At 41.9% G+C, this 27,991-nt stretch overlaps 2 protein-coding genes across 5 annotated transcripts; one reads left to right on the forward strand and one right to left on the reverse strand.

Moving 5' to 3' along the window:
- On the forward strand, positions 1-2,424 carry tma16 (translation machinery associated 16 homolog). The gene is made up of 7 exons (XM_086157412.1): positions 1-72; positions 200-306; positions 848-885; positions 992-1,076; positions 1,536-1,684; positions 1,755-1,797; positions 1,874-2,424. Exons 1-7 carry the CDS (start codon positions 70-72, stop codon positions 2,085-2,087), a joined length of 639 nt encoding a protein of 212 aa, XP_086013538.1. The 5' UTR covers positions 1-69; the 3' UTR covers positions 2,088-2,424.
- Positions 2,425-3,718: 1,294 nt separating this feature from the next.
- marchf1 (membrane-associated ring finger (C3HC4) 1) lies at positions 3,719-27,528 on the reverse strand. Of its 4 annotated transcripts, XM_086157407.1 has the most exons (12): positions 27,157-27,528; positions 23,387-24,270; positions 18,537-18,603; positions 18,190-18,432; positions 15,300-15,380; positions 12,362-12,415; positions 10,679-10,725; positions 9,075-9,860; positions 8,325-8,505; positions 7,994-8,138; positions 4,494-4,538; positions 3,719-4,373 (listed from the first exon to the last, which is right to left on the reverse strand). In XM_086157407.1, exons 4-12 carry the CDS (start codon positions 18,274-18,276, stop codon positions 4,057-4,059), a joined length of 1,743 nt encoding a protein of 580 aa, XP_086013533.1. In that variant the 5' UTR covers positions 18,277-18,432; positions 18,537-18,603; positions 23,387-24,270; positions 27,157-27,528; the 3' UTR covers positions 3,719-4,056. The 4 variants fall into 4 exon arrangements, with proteins under 4 accessions (XP_086013533.1, XP_086013536.1, XP_086013534.1 ...); XM_086157410.1 differs by lacking the exons at positions 15,300-15,380; positions 23,387-24,270; positions 27,157-27,528 and having other exon boundaries at positions 18,537-20,794; XM_086157408.1 differs by lacking the exons at positions 4,494-4,538; positions 23,387-24,270; positions 27,157-27,528 and having other exon boundaries at positions 18,537-20,785.
- Between the last annotated feature and the right edge of the window lie 463 nt (positions 27,529-27,991).

Consider the following 27,991-nt stretch of genomic DNA (forward strand, 5'->3'; position numbering starts at 1 on the left):
AATAGGACGACGGACCAACAACTTCCGGTTTTACTGTCAACACACCACGCGTGTCTCCGAGGAGTAAATATGGTATTTAGGACTGTCTTGAAATGTTTGTGTTTACTGCGAACGAACTCGGGAAATCAAAATCTGTCTTACTGACGGCCAGAATCAGCGATTGCTACGTTTTCTAATGTATTTGTTTTTTTCTTTTTAGCCTAAAGGTCAGAAGGCGAAAAAAGTCCCGGAGAAGGTTGTTCACCCATACAGTAGGAAGGCTGCTTACCTCGCCCGGGAGGAAAACCGACTGAGGAGGAAAGAAAAGTGAGAAATCGCACTGAAATAGGCTGTTATTCAGTCAGACCGTCTAACTGACTCTCGCACAGCCGCCGTCACCTGTAGAGGAATTTTCTCTGACCATGATAATATGGAGATCTAGAACATCCATTACCAGAACAGAAGAAACCTCGGATGAAACGTTCAATAAGAGAAAATAGCATCTTGCCACGATTAACCCCTATTATATTACATTCCCTATAAATGCTTCATTTCATCCTTAATTCACTTCTCCAATTTTAAGTACCGTTGCTAAGGCGTATGATTTAACAGGATCAATCTGAATTGTTTTTTAACTCTGAACATCCTGGGACAAACTTGCTGGGCTTTTCCTTACTATCTATTCAACAGCCCAAGTGAAAACACTATTGGATAAGCCTGTGATAAAACAGGAATTTGGAGGGAAAAAAAATCCAGAGCTTATGTAAAAAACATTTTTGTTTTGTTTTGTTTTTGAGTTGCTTGGGTGAAATCTAATTGGAAATGTATCTCTCAAAATAATTAAGATTCTTTGTTTTTTCAATTTTAGGCAGAAAAATGACAAAGCTATACGCCTTAACAACATTGGTAAGTTGCTGTTTTTTTAACTCGTTTTTATAAAGATAGATATTTGGTCACATTTTCCCTCTCTTCTATCCTACCTTGGCCCATCACTGATCTTCTGTGCTTACAGGTGAGAGGCTGCTGTGGTTTCAAAAACAGTTGGATCCAGAAAAGACGGCGTTTACAAAAACAGATGCTTGTGATATAATTGAAAGGTGTGTGTCTTTGTTTAAGCCTGATTGTATTTAATCGTTTTTGTATTTCAGTGAGTATTTAAGTTATGCTTTATAGTTTTAAATCTATAATGTAGAGATGCAATTTCTATTTTTTGCTATCTCCCTTGATAATTGCTAATTATCTTCATATATATTTAGGATATTATCGCCAAAGTACAACAAGAAATCATCAATAAATTAGGAGACTACCTAAATATTATTAAATCACAATTTTAAGAGATTGTGTTAAAAACTTGTTAACAGTAAATCAACCAATTGTTTCTTAGCATGGTTACGAATGAGGCTTTATTATTAAAATGCGATATTTGTCATACGTTCCCAGTTGAAAAGTGAACATCATGCTGGGAATTTTGTATTTAATACATCATTTGGTATCTTCTAGGCAGAAAAGAAGAAGCTTTTAAGTAGATATGAGTCTGTGTGTGTGTGTGTGTTCAGGTACCTTCACAGATTTGACCATGAACTTGAGCAGATTGAGCTGGTGAATGGAATCAAGGGTCGGCAGGGTCGTCTCCACGCTGCCAGAGAAAACGTTATCAAACAGACCATCGAGCGAGAACGGGCACTTTTTGAGGGCAACGGATTTGGTGAGTGGCCTTTTGCCGAATGTGAACACACACGAAAGACACTTTATTACAATGCTGAATGTCTCCTCAGAAATCCCAGACTTCATTACCGCCAGACACCTTAAAACATTCAGGTTAGTGAGGTGGCAAACAACTTTACGTAACTCTCCATTGCTGGCGTAATCTGAACATTTTTGTTGTTTCGAGCAGAGAGTGGACCGGAGATTTGAAGAAACTTCCCAACATCAAGATGAGGACGGTGTCTAAAGAAGATCTGGACGCGAAGAATCAAAGCGAGGAGAAACACGTGACAGAGAAAGATGACAACAGTGATATTATGGAGGACGACGACGATGATGATTACGATGGCGAACTGGATGAGGAGGAGCTGGATGAGAAGCTTCTGTTGTCAGACTTGAACTGATTGACTGGACATCGACCTGTTTGCGAATAGAAACGCGAGACTGATCCAAAAGCCGTTGCGTGCTTCTCTTCTGTCACTTCGACTTGGTGTTTCTGCTGAATAACTGGACACTGGTGGGCTGAGGGGGGAGAGGAGGGTCTACGTTCATATTTATTGTACAAACATCCGCAGCGTATGTTAGAAGGATTTTCTACCATATCCAGATACAAAAATATCTTTTTACGTCATATGACAGTGGATACAAGAAACACAGACCGTTGATTTTCAATCGAGTGCGAGGGGTGGAAACACAAAAGTACCCAAATTAAATTTGTAAAATAAAAAAAAAAAAAAGAAAGGTTGTGTAAACAGTTGTCTTAATTCTAAGGTTAAAGCATCAATGATATCAACCACCTCGTCTTAAATGAATGAATTTACTCCAGAGCTGGAGCACATAGAGCTGCATGATGTTTAATAGTTTGGTATCATCACAAATGATTTTGAAATCCTTACAATTTTCACTTTGAGCTAAATAAAAGTAAATCTCTACTTACAAAGCCGGACTTGTTGGTGTCTGGAGACGTCATTGTCCAAAGTAAAAATTAAATGCCTGCATTAATACAATTGCGTGTCCAAATGTCCCAGGTTGTGATGGAGAAGCTGAGTAGCTCTCCAGCAGGAAAAAAAAACCATGGCTCTGAAAACAACAGTTTTCCCCTGGTCGCTCATTTCCAGTGTGCCTTCAGGGCGTTTGCACAGCACCAACAAAAGTCTCCTCAAAAGTAGCTGCTTTTAAATGTTTCAGAATGCAAGTCTTCAACGCTCTGAACCTCAGATTTAAAGCCTGTTTTATTTTTATGTTCAAGCCAGATTCACCCGGTTAACCTTTTTTTCCCAAAAAAGGAAAATGATAGGTTGGTTAGCTTATCTCCTGTAAATAATATGTGCAATAAGCACTTGTTTTAAAACATGTGCAAAACAACCTACGGTGGCCGTTCGTACAATGTTTGGGCTATTTTGACCCACTTTCACACAGACATACAAATTCACTCATTCTTCCCACCAGATTTGTGATTCAAGCAAAAAGATCAATATTTAGTTATCAAGTTTCTGCTTCTCGTCATCCTGTATTTTCTCTGGCATCGTGAAAAAGATGTGTGGAAATAATGATTTTATTGAAAATAAGCTTTTATAATGCCAAATTGTCATGAATTATTTTAGGCTTTTATTTAATATAAATAGGATTTTAACAATACTTAATAACACTTAAATTGTAAGTATTAACCAGCAGGTATTACATACAAACAATAATTATACCTGTATTGTATAGATACCATTAAACAATTATAACGATAAGTAAGATAAAGACGACATATAGTATGAGACGGATTGAGTCGTATCTTTTCTTTTTGTAACGATTTTAACTCCCCTGAGCCAGTTTGGCCCAGACCCTACGATATAGTGCAAAAAGCATCAAATGGCTACGTTCCAGTTGATGGTTCCTGCATCCGACCATTTCTAGAAAAATCTGCTGTATGTTCTGATTGGCCTGGCGTGTTGATGTGAGACAGGTAGGCTTTAACTGATCCGGATCCTCCTCTATCTAGAAAAAAAAGACATGGTTTGACCGGCTATTTGTTTGTTTGAGCATTCACACGGTGTCCACACCTTTCACTCAGTGCAGTTTGAAAAAAGTGCATACAGGAATAAAATTTTTTGATATCACCAAATTATCAATCTTGACAAACCCGACTTGCCGTTTTTTGTTTTTTTTTTTCCCACCGATTCTTTTCTTGTTCTGGCCTTGTCCTCCTGTCTCTCTGGTCATTGTGGCCCATTTCAGCTTGTCTCCACCGGAGCAGCTTTTTCACTTTGAGCCAACAGGAGCTGAGGAGGAACGAGACACTGAACGTCTGTATGAGCACAAGCCTCGCCCTGCTCACCGGCAGGTCGCGACTCAGCACTCAAATCTGAGGGAGAGGAGAATCAGTCAGACGGGGTTTTGTGAAGGCGCCACCGCGGACTCCACCGACTCCGTTGAGTCCACCTGTGCCCCTGGGGCTGGAGCCGGGCTGACGGGGACCTCCACGGTTTCGTGCTTGCCGTTTGTCAGGGCTCCGGGCTGAGCCTGAGGGCTGTGCACGTGCTTCTCGGGGCAGTTCTGCACAGTGATGATGCGGTTAAAAGCCTTGAGGCGGCGCCAGAGCTGCAGGTAGACCTTACACTGGATGTACATGAAGATGAGGCCGCCCGTGAAGCCGATGGCAACCACGATCAGCTTGGTCCAGAAGGGCCACTCCAGCACACCTAGGAAGGAATACACACACACACACACACACACACACACACACACACACACACATTCTCAGTGTTAAATGAAGTCATCATACAGGAGGTGTGGGTGTGTCATGATGGGTGTGTGCTTACCCTCCGGTGTATAGTACTTCAGAAGAGAAACTCTCCATAATTCGTCTGCAATCAAGAGTGAGTGTAATTTCTCTTTATCTCTGAATATGCTCTTGAAATGTGTTCCATGCTAGGTTTCATGATATTCCATAATTATATCATGGCCACTCATTTGGAGCTCTGGCTGAGTAAACTCTCAGACTGAGACTGACATTTATGTCCCAACCAGCAGCCATGAAAAATAAATAAATGTTTAGAATCTTCAATGAAAGACAGTGACTCACTTTGTAAATTCCTCTATCAAATAAATGATGAAGAGATGTACTATCCAGTATTCTTTGGGCCAATCGCCGATCACAACCACAGCAAGTTGATCAGGATAGGTTTGGAAGCCAAACTAATTAAGTCCATTAATTTAGTCCGTTCATTTCCAAATCTACAACAGAACCCTGTCAGTGAGGGTTTTTGTCCTTAAATCAAGAGTCATCATTATAAAAAAGAAATTGCCAACTGTGCTCAAGATTCATACGAATATTCATCGGATTTCTGTCTGACTAGCAAGATATCATTTATGAATGAAACCCCAGCAGGGTTGAGTGGAGACAAGAGTTTCCAGCAAAGAGAGAACAATTTCCGACCGTAATCCAACATTTTGCGGCTTAATCTCCCCGGTACTCATTTTAAATTTCAGTTTTTCTCTCTCTTTATGTTGAACACCTGTTTGATAACTTGAATCCATCTCTTTTCATGAAACGTCCTTTGTAAACAAAACTGCCTTGGATTTCACATCCCGCTCTTCAGCTGACCTACAATCAGACTTAAACGTTCAGATGAGAGAGCATCTCCAGGTAAATTTTGTAATAGTTTGGCATTGTGCTGCCAGGTGGCCACGGTATAAGTAGAATATCATAATGTCGGTGTAAGTCATGTGACGAATGGATTTCACGCGGGGAAACCACCTGGCGTGTCGTCCGCCGTACTCATGAAACTTACACCGTCACTACTTACCACTACTGAATGTTCAATGATAGACTGGTATCTATGTTTCCTTTGTCTAGCCTTCTGTTTTGTAAGAATAATATGGCACTATGATCACAGCACAGAGCACAGCACCGACACTGACGACAACAGGACACACACTAAAGCATCAGCACGTCTACGTTCACCTGTCTTTACCTGATAGATTACAACAGATAAAATGTTGACAAAGCCATCGTTCACATGAGTTTTTCAATGATAAATACCTTCTCTACTCAAGATTTGGGATACTCTTGCTCAATCTTACAATTCCTTCAAATGTACTCAACGCAAAGAAATTGTGAATTAAGCGACAACTTAATGAATGGAGTTTGCTGGCCACAAGAAAAACATGTTATCCTGGGTATATGAAATAAACAACATCCCTCTTAAGGGTTAGCACTACCTCTTTGACGTATGGATGGATTCTGCTAACCGAACTCTTAAGAGTGACGGCTTAATTTCCGACATGAAAAAGGTCTGCTGTATTTAACCCTCGATGAAGCAAAGGAACAGAATCCTATTACCCTGCATTTAAGTGTGATTCCCCTCATTGTGTGCCTCCTGGTGGGTGAGGATGTGCACGAGGGAGAACGGGTGGCAGACGCAGCGCAGGATCACGAGCGGTCACAACATTTGTTTCCCATTTGGAGAGCAAGGAGCTGAGTACCAGACCAGAATTTATTTTCAGCACACCCACAGAATACATGGAGATGCTCGCAGTGACAAAAATGTGCTCTGGTTTAGAATTGCCAGCTCCTTTTTCATTTCAAGATGTGTCAATAAGGATTTTTTTTTTCTATAAATTAAAAACCCGATTCTTGCTTTTTTCAGCATTCAGTGGCATCTTTGAAGGAATCGTGTTCGTCGTGAAAATCTAGGGGAAATGTCTAAAATAGTAATTTATCATTCATGACGGCTCCAGTCTGAAGAATTCACAGTCGAGGAACGTTCAGCACAAATCTATTTGCACCCCAGAGTCTGAAGGGAGCCGGGTTTTGCGGGCGACGAAGGAATCTGCGGATTATCTTGCGCATCGAAGAAACGGTTTTGGTGCCATACAGGAAAACCATTCACGTTTCTGCATCCACCATTGAGCATCCGCTTAGGGTAGAAAGCAAATAGCAAAGTTTGCCTTCTTCATGTATTTGAGTATCACTTTCTGCCTTCTTGACATTTTTTTGGGTCTTTAAATATTTTATTTAAAGACCGTATATTTGTTTTGAAGTGTGGTCGCTTATTTCATTTTTTTGAATTCGGAGAATAAAGTAAAGAATGAAGAATAAAGCAATGTGAATTTTCTCAGGGTTTGTGTGCCTCCTACATGTTTCCGCAGCTGTGTGGCAGAACACAAAGAGCTGGGGGTGGAACATATTCTCACTGCAACTAAAGATAGGGGATGGTCAGGAAAACAAACAAGTCGGAGCAAAAATCACAAGGATACTGGGTGTACAATTAGACAACAGCGATGATCTGAGTTTCCAGCTGAAACCTCATTTAACCCTGCCGATGATGAACTTAAAGAGCTGAATTTCCTGTTTGTCTAAAAAAAAAAAAAAACCTGGTTATTTTGAACTATTACTGCAACTGAATTTCAAATCAGGTGGTCAACTGTTATGTCTGTTGAATTCTCAAAGCAAAGCTTACTGTTATGTTTGCAATGCTGTTTTAAAATGTTTAATAGCTATGAGACGCAGTCTAAGACAGGGGTGTCAAACTCATTTTGGTCCGGAGGCCACATACGGCCTAATTTGATGTCAAGAGGGACCGGACAAGTAAAATCATTACCTAGAAGTAACACTAAGTCCAAATTTTTCCTTTGTTTTAATGGAGGTAAACAGGTTAATATTGTATGTAATGAATTGTTCCTCTAAAAAATACATGACGAATTAATATTAAAGATGAATACTAAAAAAGAATAAATGAAATTACACCCTAAAATATTGTTGAGTTAAAAGAGAAAATCTTGTCATTGTGGGAAAATTTGCCAGAAGAATTTATTAGAAAATGGATTGGTAGCATGTATTAGAGGAGGTATAATGTTTACAAGGCTATTCTGGTTATTCAATCAATCTTTTTTATTTCCCCCCTTTTTTTTGCTATTGTTTTTGTGTTTTTTTTATAGAAATAAGAGAAGAAAAGATCGTTTTAAAAATTTCACTAGATGTTTTTTCATCAAAAAATCATTTGGGTTTCAAATTTTGAAGCAAGAAATACATTGCAAGGTTACCATTTCATTATTTCCTTGCCTGTTTTTTTTTTGAAACCCACTGTATAAAACCCCCAGATGCATGTGAGTAAAAACGCGCGGGCCGCACTAACACAAAGATTTGATTTCAGGAAGGGGGCCACAAAATATTGTACCGAGGGCCGCGATTGGCCCGCGGGCTAAGAGCCGCTAAACGTAAACAGACAGCGGATACGGTCTTTCCGATCCTAAAAATTAATCCTGTTCCATTTTATGTGTCTCGGGTAATCGAGAGGCAGGGTAGAGGAGTACTGACCGTTCTTCCCAAGTCTGATCTCCTCAGTGGTTCTCTTGACCAGAATGTAGACCGACCACAACATACACACTATTGCTATCAGGTGAAACAACACTGAACAGAAGATCTTCCTCCTCTCGCTCTTCGACATGTGTAGCTTCTCCCACTGGGCGACAGCAGGGTGGACATGAAGGGTGATGACGAGGTGATCGGACGGGACCGGGCAAAGCAGGGTCGAAAAAGAGAAAGAAAGAAATGTCGGACGTTATTAGGCTGATTATATTATTATTATAGTATTAGGCTATTTTCTGTAGGATTCTGGTCGCCGACTCCAGATCGCTGGCGTTCCTACCTTGCAGAAAGGTTTGAGCTTGGTCTCCATGATGAAGTCAAATTTGCAGAGTTCACAGCAGCGGGTGTCCGAGGATTTGATCCACTGGTAGAGGCAGGCGTGATGGACGAAGCTCAGGCTCCCCGTGCAGCGGCAAGGCATTATCAAGGGGCACTCCTCGTCCCCTTCACAGTGGCAGATCCTGCAGCGGCACACAAACCGGAGGTTCACCTCGAGACAGGACCGGGTTTTTTTTTTTTTTTTTTTAATCAAGTCTTTGTGTGTCGGGTATTTTTACTTTAAAAATTCTACATTTTTAGTTGACCTCCAGATGTGGATAAACATCTGAGAAAAATGTGCTTGGTGGTTTGGTGATAACATTTTGAACAGCAAAATAACCGGATTGCATTTCACCTTCGAACTGACAGGAAGTCAGCTGAAAAAAACTGGGGGAAAAAAAATGCAGAAAGTATTTCATCAGGGGTTTTGAGAAAATGACAAGGAAATGACATCTGACATCTGAATAAAAAGGAACTTAAATATTTCTCATGAAGCAAGATCACCTCTGATTCGTTTTTGCTAAATAGAAAAATGTATTTTATGTGTGTACTCGAGCGGATAAAGCAATATACCAATATTGAGGAAAAAAGGGGCTTCTGAATATTGCGATACTCATTTACATACATCTCTGCCTGCAACGCTTTGCTCTCTGACCTCCTGAAGACGTAACGCGGACGATGAGGACGCGGAGGCGCATCGACACACACTGACCTGCACACCTCCATCTCAGAGTCGTCAGAGCAGGGCCGCAGCATGCCGCCATTCACGCCGCAGCATTTCTGGGGCGTGGGCACAGACATGTCCCCACCCCCTGACCCTTTTTCCTGATATCTTTTGGTGATGAGCTCCTCTCTGGCCTCGGTCAGCGACGAGCTGGACCTGCGTCGCTGTTGGCCTCTTCTGCTCTTTTCTTTGTCTTTGCTTTGGGACCCTTCCTTCGGCGAAATGCGGCCGTCTCTCTTCTCAGAGCCCCTGCTGCTGAGCCGCTTCTTCAGGCCGCTGCACTCGTCCACCAGAGGTTGGTTCTCCTTTTCCTCCTCTGAGCCCACGGACTGCAGCTCCATTATTTCTGCCTTGTCGTCCCCTCCCTTGCTGACGCTGCGGCGGCGTGCTCTTCGAGCTTTTTCCTTGCTCCAGCTGCGAGTTTCACGAAACATTTCATCCTCTGAAGTAGAATCCGAGTGCGTGGCACCTGAACAGCGGAGGCGCGGCGGGAGCTCCTTCCTGTTTCGAAAAGATCGCTCTCTCTTCTCCCCCCTCTCGCTGCGGTCAGAGCTGTGACTGAGGTCGCTGCGGTCGATATGCTCCTGTGTGACAATGTCTTCCACACAGTCGCTGTTCCTCTTGCGGCGATGGCGACGCTTCACCTGCTTCTTCTGGGACTGAGCTGAAGTGGCCAAAGTTGTGCTGGCGACGGTCATGGCGGTGGCGTGGGTGTTTCTGCTCAGTTGGCTGAATTCAGAAGCACCCTTTTCTAAGTGGGTCAGCTGCCCGGTGCTGAGCGGGTGCACGCAGACACACGCACACACAAACAGAAATGAAGATGTGTGGAAAAAGCAAAAAAAAAAAAAAAAAAAAAAAAAAAAAGAAAGATGGAATTAAACATATGACATGAAATCTTGCCTTTCCACTGACCCGTCATCTTAGATTCCAGTCCAACATAAACCAAATGACAGTCACCGCACAGAAAATCCTCTTAGAAACCAAATAGCTCTAGATATTATGCTCGGAAAATCCAGGATGCACCAGTGAAGTTTTTTAATATCGAATATTATAATTTTGGACCAAAATAAGACTGTCCTTCCGCCCTTTTTCACCATAACAAGACTTAACAGAATGTCAACTTCTCAACTATCTCACTAGTAAATTGAGCAAAATCAGGTTGAGGTGACAAGACAGTGATTGACGTGGAATGATTCGGGCATGGAAAAATGACAAATGAAATCACACAGACACAGGCAGAGGCACAGTGGATATCATAAGTTGCAGTAAACCATCTTCCCCTTCTTGAATGCACTGCAGGAGCACCACTGGATCCCAGCATCCATTCTACATTTGTTATGCCCCAAAGGTGCAGCTGACCATACTAATTTAAATATCCTCCCGACAGAGGATGACTTTATTTGAAAGATTAAGCGCCTTTCAGTCTTTGATTTTGTGCTCAGGCATAGATTCATAATGTTTGAATCTAAATTTACTGTCACCTTCACTGAAAATTGCCAACCCACATGTGTCAAAGAGACAGTTTTGATATAATAAGGTTAATACCAACTCAGTATTCATAACTTTGTCATATCTCAAGACAGGTGTCTTACCTGCATATGTCCTGAGAAGATGGGGTAATGGTCGTGGAGTTGCTGGCCTGTAACAACCGATAGAATAAATTCAGTTCACATATTCCTATTCCATCAAACGCCACCTGCTCTGTCACTGATCTATTTATTTATTTTTATTGTTATTATTATTATTTATCTTCTCGTAACTTGTATTGTTTCTTTTAAATCTGAATTTTTTAGATTTAGGTACAGTGTCCTTGATTGTCAAGTAACGTGCCTTAGAATCAAATGTATATTATTATTATTATTATTATTTATTTTTTTATTTTATTATTATTATATTTTTGGGGAGGTCAGTCAGATTTATTGTCCATGATTTATTGGATAAAGGAAAGAATCCATACTATCTTTAGGAATAAAGGTTTAGGGAAAGGATTACTCCATCAAAGTGTTATTTAGTTTTAACTTGTGGCCATAATGATCAACATTTTGAAAAAAAAAAAAAAAAAAAAAAAAACAGAAACAGGCTGAAAATAAAGTCATTGTATGATGTGAATCAACTCCAGACACAAGGCACAATGGGGATGTTTCACTTGTGTCAAAGAAGGACTCCACAGCCACAAACTTATTGGAGAAAAATACAGGAACGGAGGTTCACGTGAGGAGATATGTTGTTATATCTCAACACGTATGTCAGGACTTTGTATTCCATGAAATAAATGGCAATGGATGTGCCTGTTTTTGTAAGTGACAATTCGTATGTTTTTTGATGTTCCAAATCTTGCAGCATTTGAAAGTAACTATGAACTGATTTTGGTAGAAAACAAAGGTTGTTACTCAAAGTACTAGGAAGAAGTTAAGAATCAATGTAAACATAATTCAAAGCAGTCAGGATGATCACTCGCAAATTTTATGAGGTGAAGGAGGAACGTGCTCAGTGAAGGCTCAGTGCTCGAGGCTTAATCTGATACACTGATGTGCTTAAGATAATTCATACCCTCTGTAGAGCAAACAGCGTGTGTGTGTGTGTGTGTGTGTGTGTGTGTGTGTGTGTGTGTGTGTGTGTGTGTGTAGCCAAGGCTGAAAAAACATTGCTGTTTGATGTCCTCACAGTCCAACACTGTGTTTCATTTGTGTTTAATCTGCACACTGAGGGAATCCTGAACCCCCAGTAATGTGGACACAGTTTTCCAAAACGTTTTTGTTGAGATGATGGAGCTCTTTCAGATTTGGATCCTCATCTTTCCCTGTTCCAATCACCATAGCGATATGGCCTGCTCAAAATTGTACCACCTTCATGATGCTGAAAAGGTCCCTAGTGGATCCTGAAACTACCTTCTCCAAATACAAAGCACCTGCTCGAATAAGCCTGCTGATCAAACCCCCGCAGGATGAACCAGAAAGACTAACCTCTCCCTTTGTTTGCTCCTTGAAATGAAACAGGATATCACCTGTTTCCTGGTGATACCGGCTTATAAATACAGATTCACCGTGACTCTAACATTTTTCATGTCTTTTATCACTTCCGTCGGAAAGCCAGCGAGAGATGCACAAAAATATAGGTTGGATAAACCAGAAACCATAGAATGTCGTATCACTGTGAGTAACACCATGTTGATTTAACATTTAGTATCAAATATATATACATTTTTGCATATAGGACCCTTTTCTGTAAACACTGCAACAGTAACAAGGGTTCTGGCTTTGCAGCTCACTGATTACCTTGGAGATGTTGCTGGATCGACTCCCTGAGCGCCCAGGTGTCTTGCCCGTCCCCTGCAGCGTGGAGGGAAGACAGAAAATCATTAAAATGTTCTGTTTCATGACATGAAAACCAATTCACTTCAGAAATGGTGAAACCCCTGCCAGTGTTCTCAAAACTGAGAGATGCTGGATTTAACTAAACTTTTTCAATTAAAAAAGGAACTTAAAAACATTTCAATTACTTTTTTGTGGGCTATTTTGAGTTCGATTATAACAATAACACCGACATTTCTGTCCTTTACGAGACGGATTTAAACATCAGTATGAACTTTTATTTTCAGTTGTAACAGTCCTAAAATTTTAGAAATGTGACTTTGATGAATCAGATTTGATTTGATCAAGTGTTCTGATGTATTATTATATAAAAAAAAGTTAGAAAAAAAGCATTTTGCAACAGTAGGATATTCTACAGTATGAGCAGTGACTAGTTAAAATCCAGCATCAGGAGTCATGCACAGCCACGTGTTCTTGTTATTTCATTGTGACCTAAGCCTAAGCCCGCTTATCCCATTACCTCGCTGTCCTGCTGAGCATTCTGCAATGTGTTTCTATTTAAAGTCAACTTAAAGCACTTTTTCGAGAACTTCCTACGGCGCTCATGGCCTGACCTCGAGGTAGGACCTTGACACCAGCCATCAGACAGCGACATCTGTGACATCATTCAATGCCAACAGACGCGTTAAACAATTTCCGGCAAACTGTCGTGCAGAAGTAACAGGATATGAATGGTTTTGTAATCTAATGTTACATGAATTACAACATTTCCATTTTGGAGTAAAAACCCAATAAATCAACGTCTTTGTCACACACACACCTATAGAGATTCATTTTCATCTTTTGATTTCATTCTCAAAAATTATGTTTAAGTTTCAATGTGCCTTATCATGGATAATATGGCCTTCAGACTGATTTGTATCTTACTCCTTTCATTAATAAAACAAATTAATTGTAAGGGTTGACAACAGAAGATTTCAATCTCAGCCACATTCGTGATGGTAACAGAAGCCAGTTTACTTGATAGAATTAAATGTATTTGTCCTAGACAAGGACGCACAAACACAAACACACACTCACACTTTCAGCACCGCTGCCACAAGTGCAAACAGAAACTTCCAGTTGTCTGGATTTTGCAGAGATAGTGGATTAATAACTGAAGAACGAAATAGCGTGAAGAGATTATTGAAATTTAAATTGTGTAAAAGAAGCTCTTTTATCTATTATCTCCGTCCGCAAATTAAGTGAGAGAAAAACTGAGGAGTAGCTTTGTTTAGATAAAATAAAAGCAAATTTTATTTTAAAATGAGGGTATGTCTTCGTATATTATAGTAAAACACATTATGTACGATATCTTGAAGATTAACGCTAACTACTGCATACAGCATGCATGAATCATATGATGTGTCTTATCCTTATTCAGAGGTCAAGGTTTGAGAATGTTTTGGTTTTATTTTTCAGTCCAATTTCTCAAATCAGTCTAAAAAAAAAGAGACAGACTAGAAGACCGTATCATCTAAGCTGATCAAAGGATTTGGCTGGTGGCCTTGTTTAAATTAGTAATACTGCTCAAAGCTAACAGTTTGCAACCTGCTGTGGTTATTCGAGGAAGTGGACTGAAGTGAAAAGATCTTTACTTAATTTCTTTAAAAATAGATCCAGAGAAACAAACACATTTCTCACAAACAGCAGCAATCCAGTGCTAATTTTAGGGAATAATGATACATAGAATATCATATAATATAAACATTCTGTTTTTTTTTTAAGCAAAGCTCTTTCAGAGGATTATGATGCATATGTATTTGAATCTAGATTCTCAAGGAACATACAAGATAAAATAAAGTGATAGATAACAGAATTACTTTGATTTTTATGCGGTTTTCCTTGTTCATGAACACAGGGTTACTGAGAATATTTCACTTTAATTTTGACATGCATTTCTGAAATCAAGTTAGAACTATATCAATATCCGTTAGAATATCATCATATTCTTTTGGAATGAATACTGCTCGTGCCTTGTAAGTCAACTTTTTTGTTAAAATTGCAGTTGTAAATCAGGACCACATCATCTGCCATTAGCAGGGACTATCCTTGAGGTCCGAATACAGGATGCTAAATCTCCTGACTGCAGCAAGCTATCCAGTCGATGAAGGCTAACAACACGCTGGAAGCTGCTTAAAGTTGTGACAATAACATACACTCACACACACAAACTCACATACACATCCCTCACTGTGATTCTAAAGAGACCTGACGGCTTTTAGCAGTGGCCCTGGTATCCAAACTGCCACAGCACAGATGGTAATCTGGCCTACTCGTCCATGAGCAGTTTGGAAACAGAGCCTCCAGAATCAAAGATTTAATCACCCTGAGCTTCCTTTCTAGCACCCTGACATAAGCTGGAGGACTCAGCAGCGGGATCCTGATTTTTGACTGCCAACGAAAGACTACAGATCAGTAAGAAGTGATCATGCCTAGTCTTAGGTGTTGCTTTTTGTGGGCCGTCGCTGTCACAAAGGTCAGTGATGGGTCAACCACTCACTTTTACAATGTTCATAGAACATTAGCAGAGCTGAAACCTGACACAGACAAACACACAAGAGCTCATATTCAGAGTACAGCAACAACATGGACAAATCACAACGGAGAAAACATACCCTAGTGCTTTGGTAAAAAACCCTGCTTTCTGTGTATATGCGGCGAACAAACAATGACTGCAGTTCGGATACGGTTTTTCACATATGCTTGTCCCCTGTGTCAGTATGAGGAACCTCTGAAGGTGACAGGTCACAGTAACAAGAAATAGCTGCCTCTCATCTGACACAGAAGGACAAAAGGGCTACACACAAGCAGAAGACACAAGATTAGTGACAACTAGATGCAACATTTGTCTATCACTTACCTGGCCACCTGCTGCGCTGCGAACACCCTGACTCCCATGCACACCAGTGACTAGTGAGTCCTTGTGTGGATGTGCATGTTTCTGCAGAAGGGATTAAAAGATGTAGCATGGACTGAGAGCTATATTTTAGGTCAGTGCTCTGGCTTGAGATCAATAACACCTCCAGCCAAATTTAGTAAACCAACCAAGTGGCTATGAAGTACATTTTAAATATAGCCGTGACATGCTAAAATAAACCCAGATTCAATAAATATATTTTGAGGGGGAGTTAAAAGAAGCAGGATACCCAGCTCCCCGTATTTCTGCAAGGTTATCTTTGGACATGAAATAAATCAACTATAATTACTAAATTATATGGCTATTATTCAATCATATATACAATATATATATCATGTGTTTCTTTATAAGCCATTGAAAAAAATAATGATTTTTCAACCGTACGCCAACAGTCTCCAACAGCCGTTTTCCAACTCTTAAAGTGAAATTGCAATGGATTTTTTTTAATTTTGCAAAAGCAAATATGTCTTTTTTAAAATAACTATTATGTATACTTTATTAATCCCTTGTTGAAAATTATTCTCTGCATTTGAACCCTTTATAGATGAACAACGAAGCAGCAGGCAGCAACTTGAGTAGTTAAGGGTTCAGTGTTTTGCTTAGCAACACTTCGACGAGCAAAGGCGAGCCCTGGAATCAAAACTGCAACTTTCAGATCTGAGACAACTTCCCTTCGCACCTGAGCCACGCTGCGCTGAATTTTGTTTGTGGTCTTGATATCAATTTAGACAAAGCTCAGGTCGGTAAGTCTGCAAAAATAAAACATGCGGTCTTTTTCATCTGACGGATCTCTTGTTTCTTCTCCCCGATCTCCTCCCCTCAGCACTTTGCCTCTCATCTGCATAGCAAGTATATCTGTATGCATTCTGTCGAAATATCTGAAGCTGCAGTGATTGGGGTTCTGCTGGCAGACTTCACTGATCGGCCAACGTAAACAACAAGACCGTGGAAATGTTGTAAACAGCATACAAAAACAAAATTCATAAAAAAAATATAAAGTTTTAACAGAAGAGGAGACTCAATGAATTTGTATCTAGTGGGCTGTGTTGCTCTAATAGGCAGCCAGTGGCATATTGGATATAAAGGGCTCACTGTTAACAAATTTAACAGATTTTTCTCTCATAAAAACTCAATTATGAATACCATATTTTTCCAAAAGACTGCCCTCAAAGCAACTCCTTGAAATTAAACATGGATCGTATAAATCAAACAAGATTCGAAACATTGCCAGATGACTCTTCTATACCGCTGTTCTGAATTAAATCAAAGCGATCCAGTGTTTTCCATATTTCTGTTAAAATTCTCTGGCACACAATAAGAGAAAGACTCCCCAAAAGATGCACTAGACTTTCTTTTTTCCAACTTAATGCCCTCTAGGATTGGGCTGATTCAGATCTGTATTAGGCATTCGATTAAATTAAAAGAAAAAAAAAAATAGGGATAAAAAATTGTTGTAGCCACCAAGATGCTTAAAAACCATCCTTTAGTTCAGCGGGTGAATTGAATGGCTGAATTCCAGAGCTCATAGCAGCATGCATTATTCAGATTTATTTGATAGAAAACACGTCACAGTGAGTTTTCTGTATGTTTAGAAGTCACGGTCTAAATGTCTGAATTTGTGATGGATCACTAACAAAATTTGAACGGTGTCTTCTTTTTTTCCCCCCGTCAGAGTGGATTCACCCTTCTTATCTCTCTCTAACTTCATTTGCCATAGTTGAATTTTTACTGGTTTTGCTTTACTTGAGATCTGGCCTCTTGACAAATGTCATGATACTTGTTTAGTTGTTAAAATGACATTTTTAACTTTATGCCTTAATGGCATTGTTTGTTGCTGAAAGCTGCGCCTGACAACTTGTTTGGTTAGCCATTTGGTGAACATCTTGAAGAAAAAATGAGGTAACACAAAAGTTTCACGGGAGAAACTAATGGAGAAGTGAGACCGCTGCTTCTACACAAGAGGAACTGATGAAGAGGGGCGCTCTGTATCTCCAACACGATATCGATGCTTAATTACAAACAATAAAGAACACCAACGTTTCCCACTGAAGGGCTGCTAAAGAAAGTCAGGAACAACACCAGAAGCATTGAGTCAAAAAGAGGAAGTAAAAGCACATTTACTTTAAAGAAGATACCAGAAGCTATTTAGGTTGTTCTTGTTAGGTTGTGAATATGAGTGGCAAAACCAAATAAAACATACAACATCCTCTTAGTTGGGTCTTAGAGACTTGATTCTTGATACGCAGACTTATGTGAGGGAGGAAAAAAAAAGAACAAGATCAGGAAAGATATTGATTTTGCAACCACTAAACTCTTTAGCTCGTAATTCATGCCCAGCCAATGTGACCTCAGCTTTTGTCATAAAATAAGCCCCTAAATCTGTCCTTATCCAACCGTTCTTGCTGTTGTAGAAAAACATAGACATGTCCATGTGATGTAACATTAGACAACTAGCAGCATTGCGACATGAAGAGATGTCATATAATGTGAGCTTTTGTCATGCCGTGTAGTAAAAGCAGACGTGATGTCAGACTCTATGGAGCGGTTAAAAGCCTAAAATCCCAAGTGAGGCTTGGTTAAAGGTTGCTGAGTGCATCCATACTGCACACGACATTGACAGCTGATAATGGAGGTTGAAACGCACACACGAGTGCACACAATGACCATGGCAAACAAGGACCAACACAATCGACTCACTTTCTTACACGACCTTGGGTCTTTGTTATCTCATTATTCTGACACTTGGTTGACTCGCAATAAGGAAAAAAAAAACCTTGCCCTGAGAGCCTTCCTTGCAACTTTGGACAATGAGTTTAGGATGCTACAAACTCACCTCATTCTTGTCTTTGGAGCGCGGCGCGTTCTTGCCGTTGGTGCCGGTCTCCCGGGCTGGAACCACAGTTATCTGTTGTACTGGCATGCTTCAGTTTCCAGGCAACTCTCCACTTCACTTCACTCCCACAGCATTACCAGCATGCTGCGCCTCGCCGTCCCACGATCCACCTCCCTGCAGGTGATCAGCTGCTCCATCCACAAGAGAGGAGAAGATGCTCCTGGATCACTCTTCTTTATCAAACTGTTCCAGATTGTAGAGCAGAGCAGGGATGTAATGGGATCAGGTCACCGTGGCAACAAGAAGACAGCTCCAGAGATGGTGGGGTGTGAGGTCGTCATGACTACCTGGAAAGTACCGAGTAGCGTGCCACCTCCTCAGTCCTCCCTCTCCTCTTCCTGTTCGGCGTTCCTGCTGGGAGAGGAGCAGGGAAAGAGTTTCTGATAAAACTGAGCAGTAAACATGGAGGCAGGGAAACTGTGCTGTGAAGACAGACACGCGAGTGTGTTGGTGTGTGTTCACGTGCACGCCTTTTTGCACAGGGTCAGAGCCAGGATTTTGCCGTGCTTGCTGGGTAATAAGCATACAGCCCATGAGGATTAAGGCTTAGACTAACCTCAATCTCCTCCTCTGACCAGGGGTGCTGCTAATAAGCTTACACAACTTGTGTACATGGACAGTGAACACACTCGTACCAGGGGCTCCCACATAAACAATGTCTCCATTGTGAGTGGGGTCATTTCGTTCACGCATCCCGCTCGTCTGATTGTAAATTAAAAAAAAAAGCTGAGGTGTGAAGGTGTGTGGATGTGTGAGTCTAATCCTGTTTCGAACTGGCCCCAGTCGTGAGGATTATCAGGGATACAAGTGGAAAAGGGAGAATTCAAGAGGTCACCAAAGACCAGCACTGGAAAGATGTAAATAGGAACCTGACTCAAGTAAACTTAAATCATTTTTTTCTAAAATACAGTTACAAAACTGGTGAGCTTTTCTTGTTGCCTTATTTCTCCCTTAAAGTGCTGTAGCAGTTCTCAACGTAAAGTAAGCCACCGCTGCACACTTTTCCAAAATCACAACCCAAAAACCTCCACATGTTCAAAGCTCACGTCCACATCCTGACAAGGCCATCAACCTCATTTAAAACGGATCAGCGTCGCACTCTGCTCCTCCTCACAGACTTGCTGTTCCACTATCCCATATATGTGTTAGTGGGTCTGTCATTCTGTGTTACACATCAAATGGACTGAGAATCTTAAATTCATAAGTGCCCCTTTACTGTTGTCGTGGAAATTTTCTACTGCTGGTCCTGTGAGGCTCAAGAAATAAAACAAACTGGAATCCAAATGGAGTCTAGAGATGTCTGGAGCCTATCCCCGCTGTCATCGGGGCAACAGGCAGGGTAAACCCTGGACTGGTCGCCAGCCGATCGCAGGGCCGCATATATAGACAAACAACCATTCACCCACTCATTCCAGACAATTTTTTCAATTGTTTTGAATTAACCTCCATGATTTTGGACTGTGGGAGGAAACCGGAGAACCCGGAGGAAACCCAAGCAGACACAGGAAGAACATGCAAATTCCACACAGAAAGGTCCCCCTTGTCGAAACAAATCAGGGTCCTTCATGGTGTGACGCTGAAGAGCTAACTACTGCGCCGGCTGATCATTCTCTGATCAATTATAATAGCACAGATACAGTGAAAATAGAATCCCTTTTGGAGTTTTAGCATTCATTTCATTAATACACCACTGGAAATGACACTCTTTTTTTTTGGGAGGACAGTCTCCTAAAATACAAAGTACCTTATTTTTCGAACTATAACTCGCAGTTTTTTTCATACTTTGGCCGGGGGTGCGACATATACTCTGGAGTGACTTATGTGTGAAATTATGGAGCTCTCTTGCTCTGATGTGTGTGTGTCTGTGTCTGCGTGTGTGTCCTTAATATAACAGCGATTGTCACACGCACACACACACACACACACCGCCAACCAATCAAATTCAGCGGGGGCGGTTTATGGTTATTTGAATGACTCTTACCGTAATATGTTACGTTAATATATCCTACCAGGCACGTTCTCAGTTTGTTGTTTATGTGTCATATAGGCTATACCAGGCTATACTTATTCATCCTGTTGTTGTTCTATTTTTATTTTAAATAGCCTTTCAAGATGAAATGTCTATTCTTGGTGTTGGAGTTTATCAAATAAATTTCCACAGAAAATGAAACTTATACCCCAGTGCGACTTATATATGTTTTTTCGTTCTTTATTATGTATTTTTGTCTGGTGAGACTTATAATCCGGAGCGACGTATAATCCGAAAAATACGGAAAAGCATATGGCCAGGAAAGGGAAAAAAGAAAACAAAAACAAAAAGGTTTATTCATCAGTATTTCCTTGCTCAGATTCGGAGTCCTTGATACCGGTTTGGATTTATTCTTCACACATTTGATAAGACGAGGGGTAGTAAGTGGGAGGTACCCTATTTTCCCTTATGTAGCAGTTAGCCGCACCTGTTACACAGTGATCTGACACACGGGATGCAGCAGCATCCACACAGGGTAAAAACACCTATTACTACTACTAGAGAGATGAACACTGATGCGATTAGAGCTTTCCGCTTCCCAAAAGTATTTTCCATCCATTTTGTCAAGGGAACGTATATGCCAGAGTGCTCTTTCATTTCCACGGCGAGTGCCCTTAATCCGGCGAGGGCCTTCGTTACGGACCCGCAGGGGGTCGTATTAATCGGAATGAATGTGCAACACTGGTCTCCAAACATGATACACACTCCTCCTTTCTCTGCCAGTACCATGTCTAGGACTAACCTATTTTGATAAGTCATTCATGAATTGGCTTGCAGCTCTTCTGCTATTCCTGTTACGGCATCACTGGTCAAACTGGCCAATCTTTGAACATTATAGTGGATGTCATTGATCCTGTCTATGTTTTTAATGATCCCACAGCACCATAAAACAACCCACTGTTTCAAATACCCCTGCGATTTGGTTCACTAATTTATACTGGTCTGAGACTCCACTAGGAATGCCTATCACGTTGATGTAGGCTCCGGATCTCTCGAACCCACTGGTCTGATTAAAATTCAGGCATTGAACTTGATGTCACTTATTCCTCTTACATTTTCGTGGCCATCGAGAAATAGGACACCGGCAACCCTAATGACAGTATAGCACATGTGCCCTCCCAATTTACTGGTAACATTCCTAACAATGTTCTCCCTCCACAATACCACCATACATCTGCTCTGGTCATGCTTAATTTGGTCGCATTTGTCCAGTGACTCACATTTATGATTTTCATGTACCGTTCAGAGTCCATATGTCCCACATCAATTCCAGTTCTATCAGATCGGGTCAGACACGTGTGATTGGTTATTATGGGCATAAAATTTGGCGGCGATGCATTTCTTAGCTATTGGGAAAAATTTCCACCATCTTACAACAGTCTGTCAGCATACAATGAGTATAGCTATTGTTTGAAAACAATGATGGCGCGATAAACAGTCCTGGTCGTCCAATTGAACAAACCACGCACTCTGATTGACTTAGTGCCTTTGCTGTGTCTGCCATTCTTTCTATCCATAGATTTCTATCTTGTGTTTCTATGCTTTTGTTGTGAACTTTTGCGCAATTGATCTTGGCTTTAATTATCTCCACTTTTGTGTCCATTGATTTATCAACTACATGGATAATAAACTAACCCAGTGTTTTTTTCCCAAAATGATTACTCCCAACACGTAATACCGTAATCCTTAAGTTGAGGATTAATAAGGGTAACCAGGATGGGATTGCAATTTCTGTGAGAGCAGTCCTGGGGCGTAGGTTTCCTAAAATTTGAACATTTTACCTTTGGTTTTAGGTGACTGTTAGCAGTGTCCACAGTTATTCCATACATATTCCAATTGTCTCCAGTGCTAGCTATGACTAAACATTTATGACTAAACTCCGAGTTTCACACCATCACATCTGTAAGGAAGCGGTGTTGGGCTTGTCGCACCCACTCTTTGTCATAAAAATATAGATGGCCTCAGGTCTATATTGCCTCTTCCACCCAGGATGCTTGCACTTTACCATTGAGCACAGGTCTATTCTTGCTGCACCCAAGGTTCCCTCTTCACATGAAATGGAGGGGAGAGACGCAATGTTGGAGCATTTGGGCCTGCTCAGGATATCATCATCAGCGGGGGGTTTGTTTCACACACGGAAGGGCGGAAGCTGTGATCGGAGACCATGTACTTTCTGGAGTGGCAAAAGTCGTAGAAGTATTATCTCATTTTGGTCTCTACCAGACCCTTGTAACAGGGTCATAACGGGTTGATTTTTCGGCCAATGTGGCGAAATTTTGGAAGTCCGCGAGATCGGCAGATTGGGCAGTGATAGATGTGTATGTGCCTGTGAGGGTCGCAGAGAGGCAGATTTGGCTGCCAAGTCAGCTGCATTTCCCTTAGAGACAGGGTCTGTGTGCTTTGCGTGGGCTGAGCACTTACAAACAGCAATGGCTGATGGTAAGAGAATAGCTTTGTGGTGTTTCGCAATCAGTTTATGATTCAGAGCTGGCTTCCCGTCAGACTTCAGAAATTTCCTGTACTTCCAGAGTACACCAAAATCGTGTATGACGCCAAATGCATACCAAGAGTCAGTGTATATAGTAACTTGTCCGTGGCCTGGATACAGGCTTTTGTGAGAGTTACCAGTTCCGCTGCCTGTGCTGAGGAGAGGGAGCGCAGAGCTCCCAAACACACACGGTCCACCAAGGTCAGTAATAACAGCAAAACCCACATCATTCTTCCTGTCTTAAGGGTGGCCGGGTTGAGTGTATTACAGCGCTTCACTTCTACATTGACATGTCGAGAAGACAAGGTGTGATATCAGATATAACAAGCAGCAGATAAGCGGGATGTCTTTTGTTCGAGCAGAATCATAGGCGCGGCGTGCAGCACTAGGAGTTGGGTGTGTGTGTAGGCAACAATGTCTCGGGATCCCGTGAGAGCTTTCTAGCATTGTGCCACAGCACGCAGACACTTGGGAAGGCCTGCTGCGACAAGATCCAGTTTGGAGGAATAAGTAGGCCACTGGCCTAAGTTTATCTCCATTCTGCTGAAGGAGGACATTTGTCATGCAGCAGGACTTTTCGTGGACTGCTTGAACAAATGGTTTGGAGCGGTCCGGAATACCTAGTGAAGGTGGCGATTGGAGTGCCATTTTCATTTCATCGAATGCTCGATCTGCTTCATCGGACCAGGTTACTGCAACTAATGCATTTAGGCCAGGTTGATGAGCCATGTTCCTGAATGGGAGTTTAATGGTGGAATAATTAGGAAAGTAGCAACGACAACACGAGCACATGCCAAAGAAGGAGATCATCTGTTTCTTTGTAACTGGCTTTGGCAATGACGGAATTGCATGGATTTAGTTTGGAGACAGGATTTTGGAGTTGTGAGATGTTTCATGTCCTCGCAATGTCACCATTGATTGTACGACTTGGGAGTTTGGAGAGACTGGCTTTGTGACCTTTGTTATAGAGATGTTTTAAAAGGTGTTGAGGCCACTCGCAAGAATGAGGTCTCTGCCAAATAGACTGACTGGACAGTTCTTTGAGATAAGAAAGCTCTGGTTGAGGTCTCCATGAGTTCTACATGTTTGCAGCAGAGAAGCTGAGCAAATCTGTCCTTCGATGTAACGGCTGTCACTCCTGTGCTGAAGACGAATCGATCATCTTTCGTATTTGCCATTTTGGCATCTCGCTTTGCTTTATAAACCAATGAGGTGCACCTGAAACTTTTAGGAAAGCGAGTGGTTTTCAATCAACCAACAGTTATCTTACTGGCATTCGTTTGAACGGCACGCTTTCGTATTTCGCAAACGTATTTGTATATTAGTGTGTGTGTGTGTTTCACTTCCCTTTCCTGCAGCTGTGGTTGATGACTCCGTTCCACCACTACGATCTGGGCCCTCCTGTCAATCTCCTTGTCGTGCTCTGTTGTGCCATGAGTTGTCACGCCTTCTTCTTCTCCCAGGTCCACCTCTCCTCCAGTCCTTGGCCCAGTGGTTATAGAACCTGAAGGTGAAACGTGCTCTGTCATTTTCTCCCCCTTAGCGACCGCCTCATCCTCTATGACTGCCTTGTCGGGGCCTTCTTAAACCCCCTCTGTCTCGTTCCCCTGATGTCTGGTGTTGTGAGGAGCCGGTGATTGCTTGCATCATTGCCAGTGAAACCTGGTGTTTGGCGATTTGCTGGTTTAGCAGTTTGGCGGTTTGCGTCCTCTTTTACGGCTTCTTCTTCTTCTTCATGAATAGCATGCCGGCTTAAACAATCCAGCCAGGAAGGCTTGTTTTAGTTGACTGTCCCACAGACTGCTGTAGACTCAACCTGGTATAATAATCTACCACGATTTCTCCAAGGCACTGTTTGCGCAAGGTGGTTCTTATGGCATCGCACAGGACCCTGAGATCATCTCTGTACAGCTTGATGTCTCTGTGGTCCCAGTCTGGATTCTCTAGGCGCGTCTGGCGTCGAAGCTTGACTTTTATCCTTGTTGACATCTGTCGGGCCCCATTGCATGCCTCGTAGCCGGAACGTTCTGGGAACGTGGGGCTGAACTGCTGGCAGAATGCTAGTTCTTTGACAAATCTTTCGCCGCCATTCTTAACACTTGAAAGGTGTTGTCCTGCTGCTTCCAGGTCATCATAGGTCCATACTTGAAAAACTAGCACTGGACCTTGGGGTCCTACGACTTGGACCATGGGTGCTGTCATGACATATTCATCCTTGATGCCTCCGCCTTGATTGCGTGTCGACTGTTGTATCAGGAGGATCATCTCGGCAGCGTGTATGTCGGTAGATGGAGCTGCGCTCAGTCGAACCCTCTTTTTTCCTCTTCTTAGGTCTGGATCCTTTGGGCGGCGGGATGTTACTGTCCAGTTGGTGGTGGGATGGATCTCCTTGGGCTGGTTGTGCTGGAGGTCCTCCTCCCTCGGCTTGTGGAGGGGCTGATCCAACTGGGGAGTGATATGGAGGTGATGGAGGAGCTTGAGGCGGAGGGAGGGCCCAGCCGTCGGGGTTTCGCCAGCCACACGGACTACTCGGACCTGCAGTGAGAGAAGCCTATAGCCCCGGTGACGGGGTTTGTGTATGATATGAGTTTACCGATTTTCGCTTAACTAATTCTAGTTCTTCTAGGGTTAGTTATGTCATTTCTGTCTGCATTTGTATCTTCTGTCTTACCTCCATTGTGTCTTTTCACCATTTCAAACATTTCTGGTGTTCTTCCATAGCCTCTGAGTCCGGCAAGCAAACTTTTTTTTTCCCCTATTTTATGTTTTCCTCTTTTTCTTTTACATTCCTTTACATTTTTCTATATTCTTTCATGCTAAACAAAGCCCCAGGTGGAAAAATGTGTTTTATCCAGTCTTCCAGTTTTGAGACGCTTCTTGGTCCATATCTTTTTTATCATGCCCGCCACTATAGAACTCTCAAGAGGGACGCCACCCTCCGTACGCTCTTTCTGACCCACTGTCGGCATCACAAATTTTCAATACTGTCTGCTAGCAGATACTTGCAGACACAGACGTCTGTGTGACTCCTTTGTCTTGGACACAGGGGAGTTAAAACCCCAGTAGTCGAGAAAGAAAAAAAATTAATTCAGCTTTTTTTTGTACTTTTTTCGGTCATTTTTATTTCTACTCACCGCTTCCTTGGATAGTAAAATTGATTATCCAACCCTAGACCGTTATTAACAAGGCTGTCCCATATTAGTGCCATAATGTTGCCCACAAATTTTATCTTAATCTTGGACAAACTTCTTTTGCTTTCAGCTTTTCCCTTCAGGGGTCGCCACACCGAATCAACCTTTTCCATCTAACCCTATTCTCTGTATCCTCCTTTCTCACACCAACTAACCTCATATCTTCACTCACTATGTCCATAAATCTTCTCTTTGGTGTTCCTCTAGACCTCCTGCCTGGCAGCTCCATTCCAGCATCGGTCTATCAATTTATTCACTAGACCTCCTCTGTACATGACCCAACCTTCTCAGTCTGGCTTCTCTGACCTTCTCTCCAAAACATCCAACATGTGCTGTTCCTCTGATAGACTCATTCCTGATCCTATCCATCCTGGTCACTCCCAAAGAGAACCTGATTATCTTCATCTCTGCAACATCCAGCTCTGCCTCCTGTCTTCTCGGCATTGTCACTGTTTCTAGACCAGATAGCATTGCTGATCTCACCACTGTCTTGTTCACCTTACCTTTGATAGTGGCTGACAGTCTTCTATTTTATAGTGCCCCGACACTTTTGTCCACCCATTCCAACCTGCTTGAACCCATTACTTTACCTCTTTTTCACACTCACCGTTGCTCTGAATTGTTGACCCTAAGTACTTGAAATCCTCTAACTTCTTGATCTCCGCTCCCTGTAGCTTCACCGTTCCACCAGGTTCCTTTTATTCACACACATATATTCTGTCTTACCTTCATTCCTCTCCTTTCCAGAGCACAACTCCGCCTCTCAAGATTTTCTTTAACCTGTACCCTGCTCTCACTACAGATCACAATGTCATCTGCAAACATCCTGGTCTATGGAGATTGCTGTCTAACCTCATCTGTCAGCCTGTCCACCACTGCAAACAAGAAGGGGCTCAAAGCTGATCCCTGATGAACTATCCACCGTGAAGTCTGTTACACCTACAGCACACCTCACCATGGTCTCATGGTTAGCATACATGTCCTGCACCAGTCTAACGTACTTTCCTCCCACTCCACACTTCCTCATACAATACCAGAGTTCCTCTCTTAGCACTATGTCATATGCTTTTTCTAGGTCTACAAAAGTACAATGCAGGCCCCTCTGATCTCTGTACTTCACTATTAGCATCCTCAAAGAAAATCCTGCATCTGTAGTAATCTTGGACTTGTCCTCTAATTTTAGAAACAGTGCATCTCACCGGATCACCCGTGAGTAGTTTGAGTTTGCTGGATAGACTTGAAGTCGATCGGGTCTCTTCTCTGGACGTCGGTCCTCTCTGTGTAAGTCGCTCCTAGTTGAGGTAGAGGAGGATTGTCAATCCCGGTGGCCAGCCACCGACGGTCCAGGACGATCCCAACGGATCTTCAGCTGTCCCACTTCTGACACCAAACTGTCTTGGAAATTTTCTACTGCTGGTCCTGTGAGGCACAATAAGTAAAACAAACCGGAATCAGAGAAGAGCGTAGGGTTTTTCTTTCTCTATTTCTTTGAACTCAGAGAGGTACCGGTACAGAGTACAGAGTAGTCTGCAGGAGAGTACAAAGAACATACAGAACGGCTGGGTTTTTAAGCAGAGAGGGAGGAAGCACCATCTTGAAGGACACAGTCAGGGGTATGTGTCTGTTTGGTCTTTCCTATGAGACAGAGGACGACACCTTATCTGGAGGACAGACAGCTCCTACACCTCCTACGAGGCCGAGCACATGTGATTGTTTTGACTTGTTGGTCTCCCTCCCTTCCCCATGGAGACAAGAAGTTAGATGATAAGCATAAATTCTCACAGGACAGTGAAGTTACAGTTACATAAAATATTTTCACAACACTGTACTCACCAGTTGAAAGTTGTACATCGACCCGTGCTTTGGAAAAGTAATTGTTTTAAACTTTGCAAGCTTGTTTAGAGTTCCTCAAGTGTTTGATTCACACACAAAACCATCACTGGCAATCTGACACTAACTTTGAATCAATGTGATATGAATCTTCTTCTCTACATAAAATTGATAATGTACCACAGATTAACATCTTATATGCTG

The sequence above is a fragment of the Fistularia commersonii genome, chromosome 12 (assembly GCF_037954325.1).
Source record: "Fistularia commersonii isolate RoL2024-O1a breed Wild chromosome 12, RoL_Fcom_v1.0, whole genome shotgun sequence".
Lineage (NCBI taxonomy): Eukaryota > Metazoa > Chordata > Actinopteri > Syngnathiformes > Fistulariidae > Fistularia > Fistularia commersonii.

What these genes read in the sequence shown, in the direction of transcription:
- tma16 (XM_086157412.1), top strand. An exon ending in TATACGCCTTAACAACATTG is followed by an intron (nt 886 to 991) that starts GTAAGTTGCTGT and finishes CTGTGCTTACAG; the next exon opens with GTGAGAGGCTGCTGTGGTTT. An exon ending in AGACACCTTAAAACATTCAG is followed by an intron (nt 1,798 to 1,873) that starts GTTAGTGAGGTG and finishes TGTTTCGAGCAG; the next exon opens with AGAGTGGACCGGAGATTTGA.
- marchf1 (XM_086157407.1), bottom strand. Translation starts at nt 18,276, where the DNA reads ATGCCAGTACAACAGATAACTGTGGTTCCAGCCCGGGAGACCGGCACC. An exon ending in GCTCCAAAGACAAGAATGAG is followed by an intron (nt 15,381 to 18,189) that starts GTGAGTTTGTAG and finishes TCCCTTCTGCAG; the next exon opens with AAACATGCACATCCACACAA. An exon ending in TCTTCTCAGGACATATGCAG is followed by an intron (nt 9,861 to 10,678) that starts GTAAGACACCTG and finishes GCACCCGCTCAG; the next exon opens with CACCGGGCAGCTGACCCACT.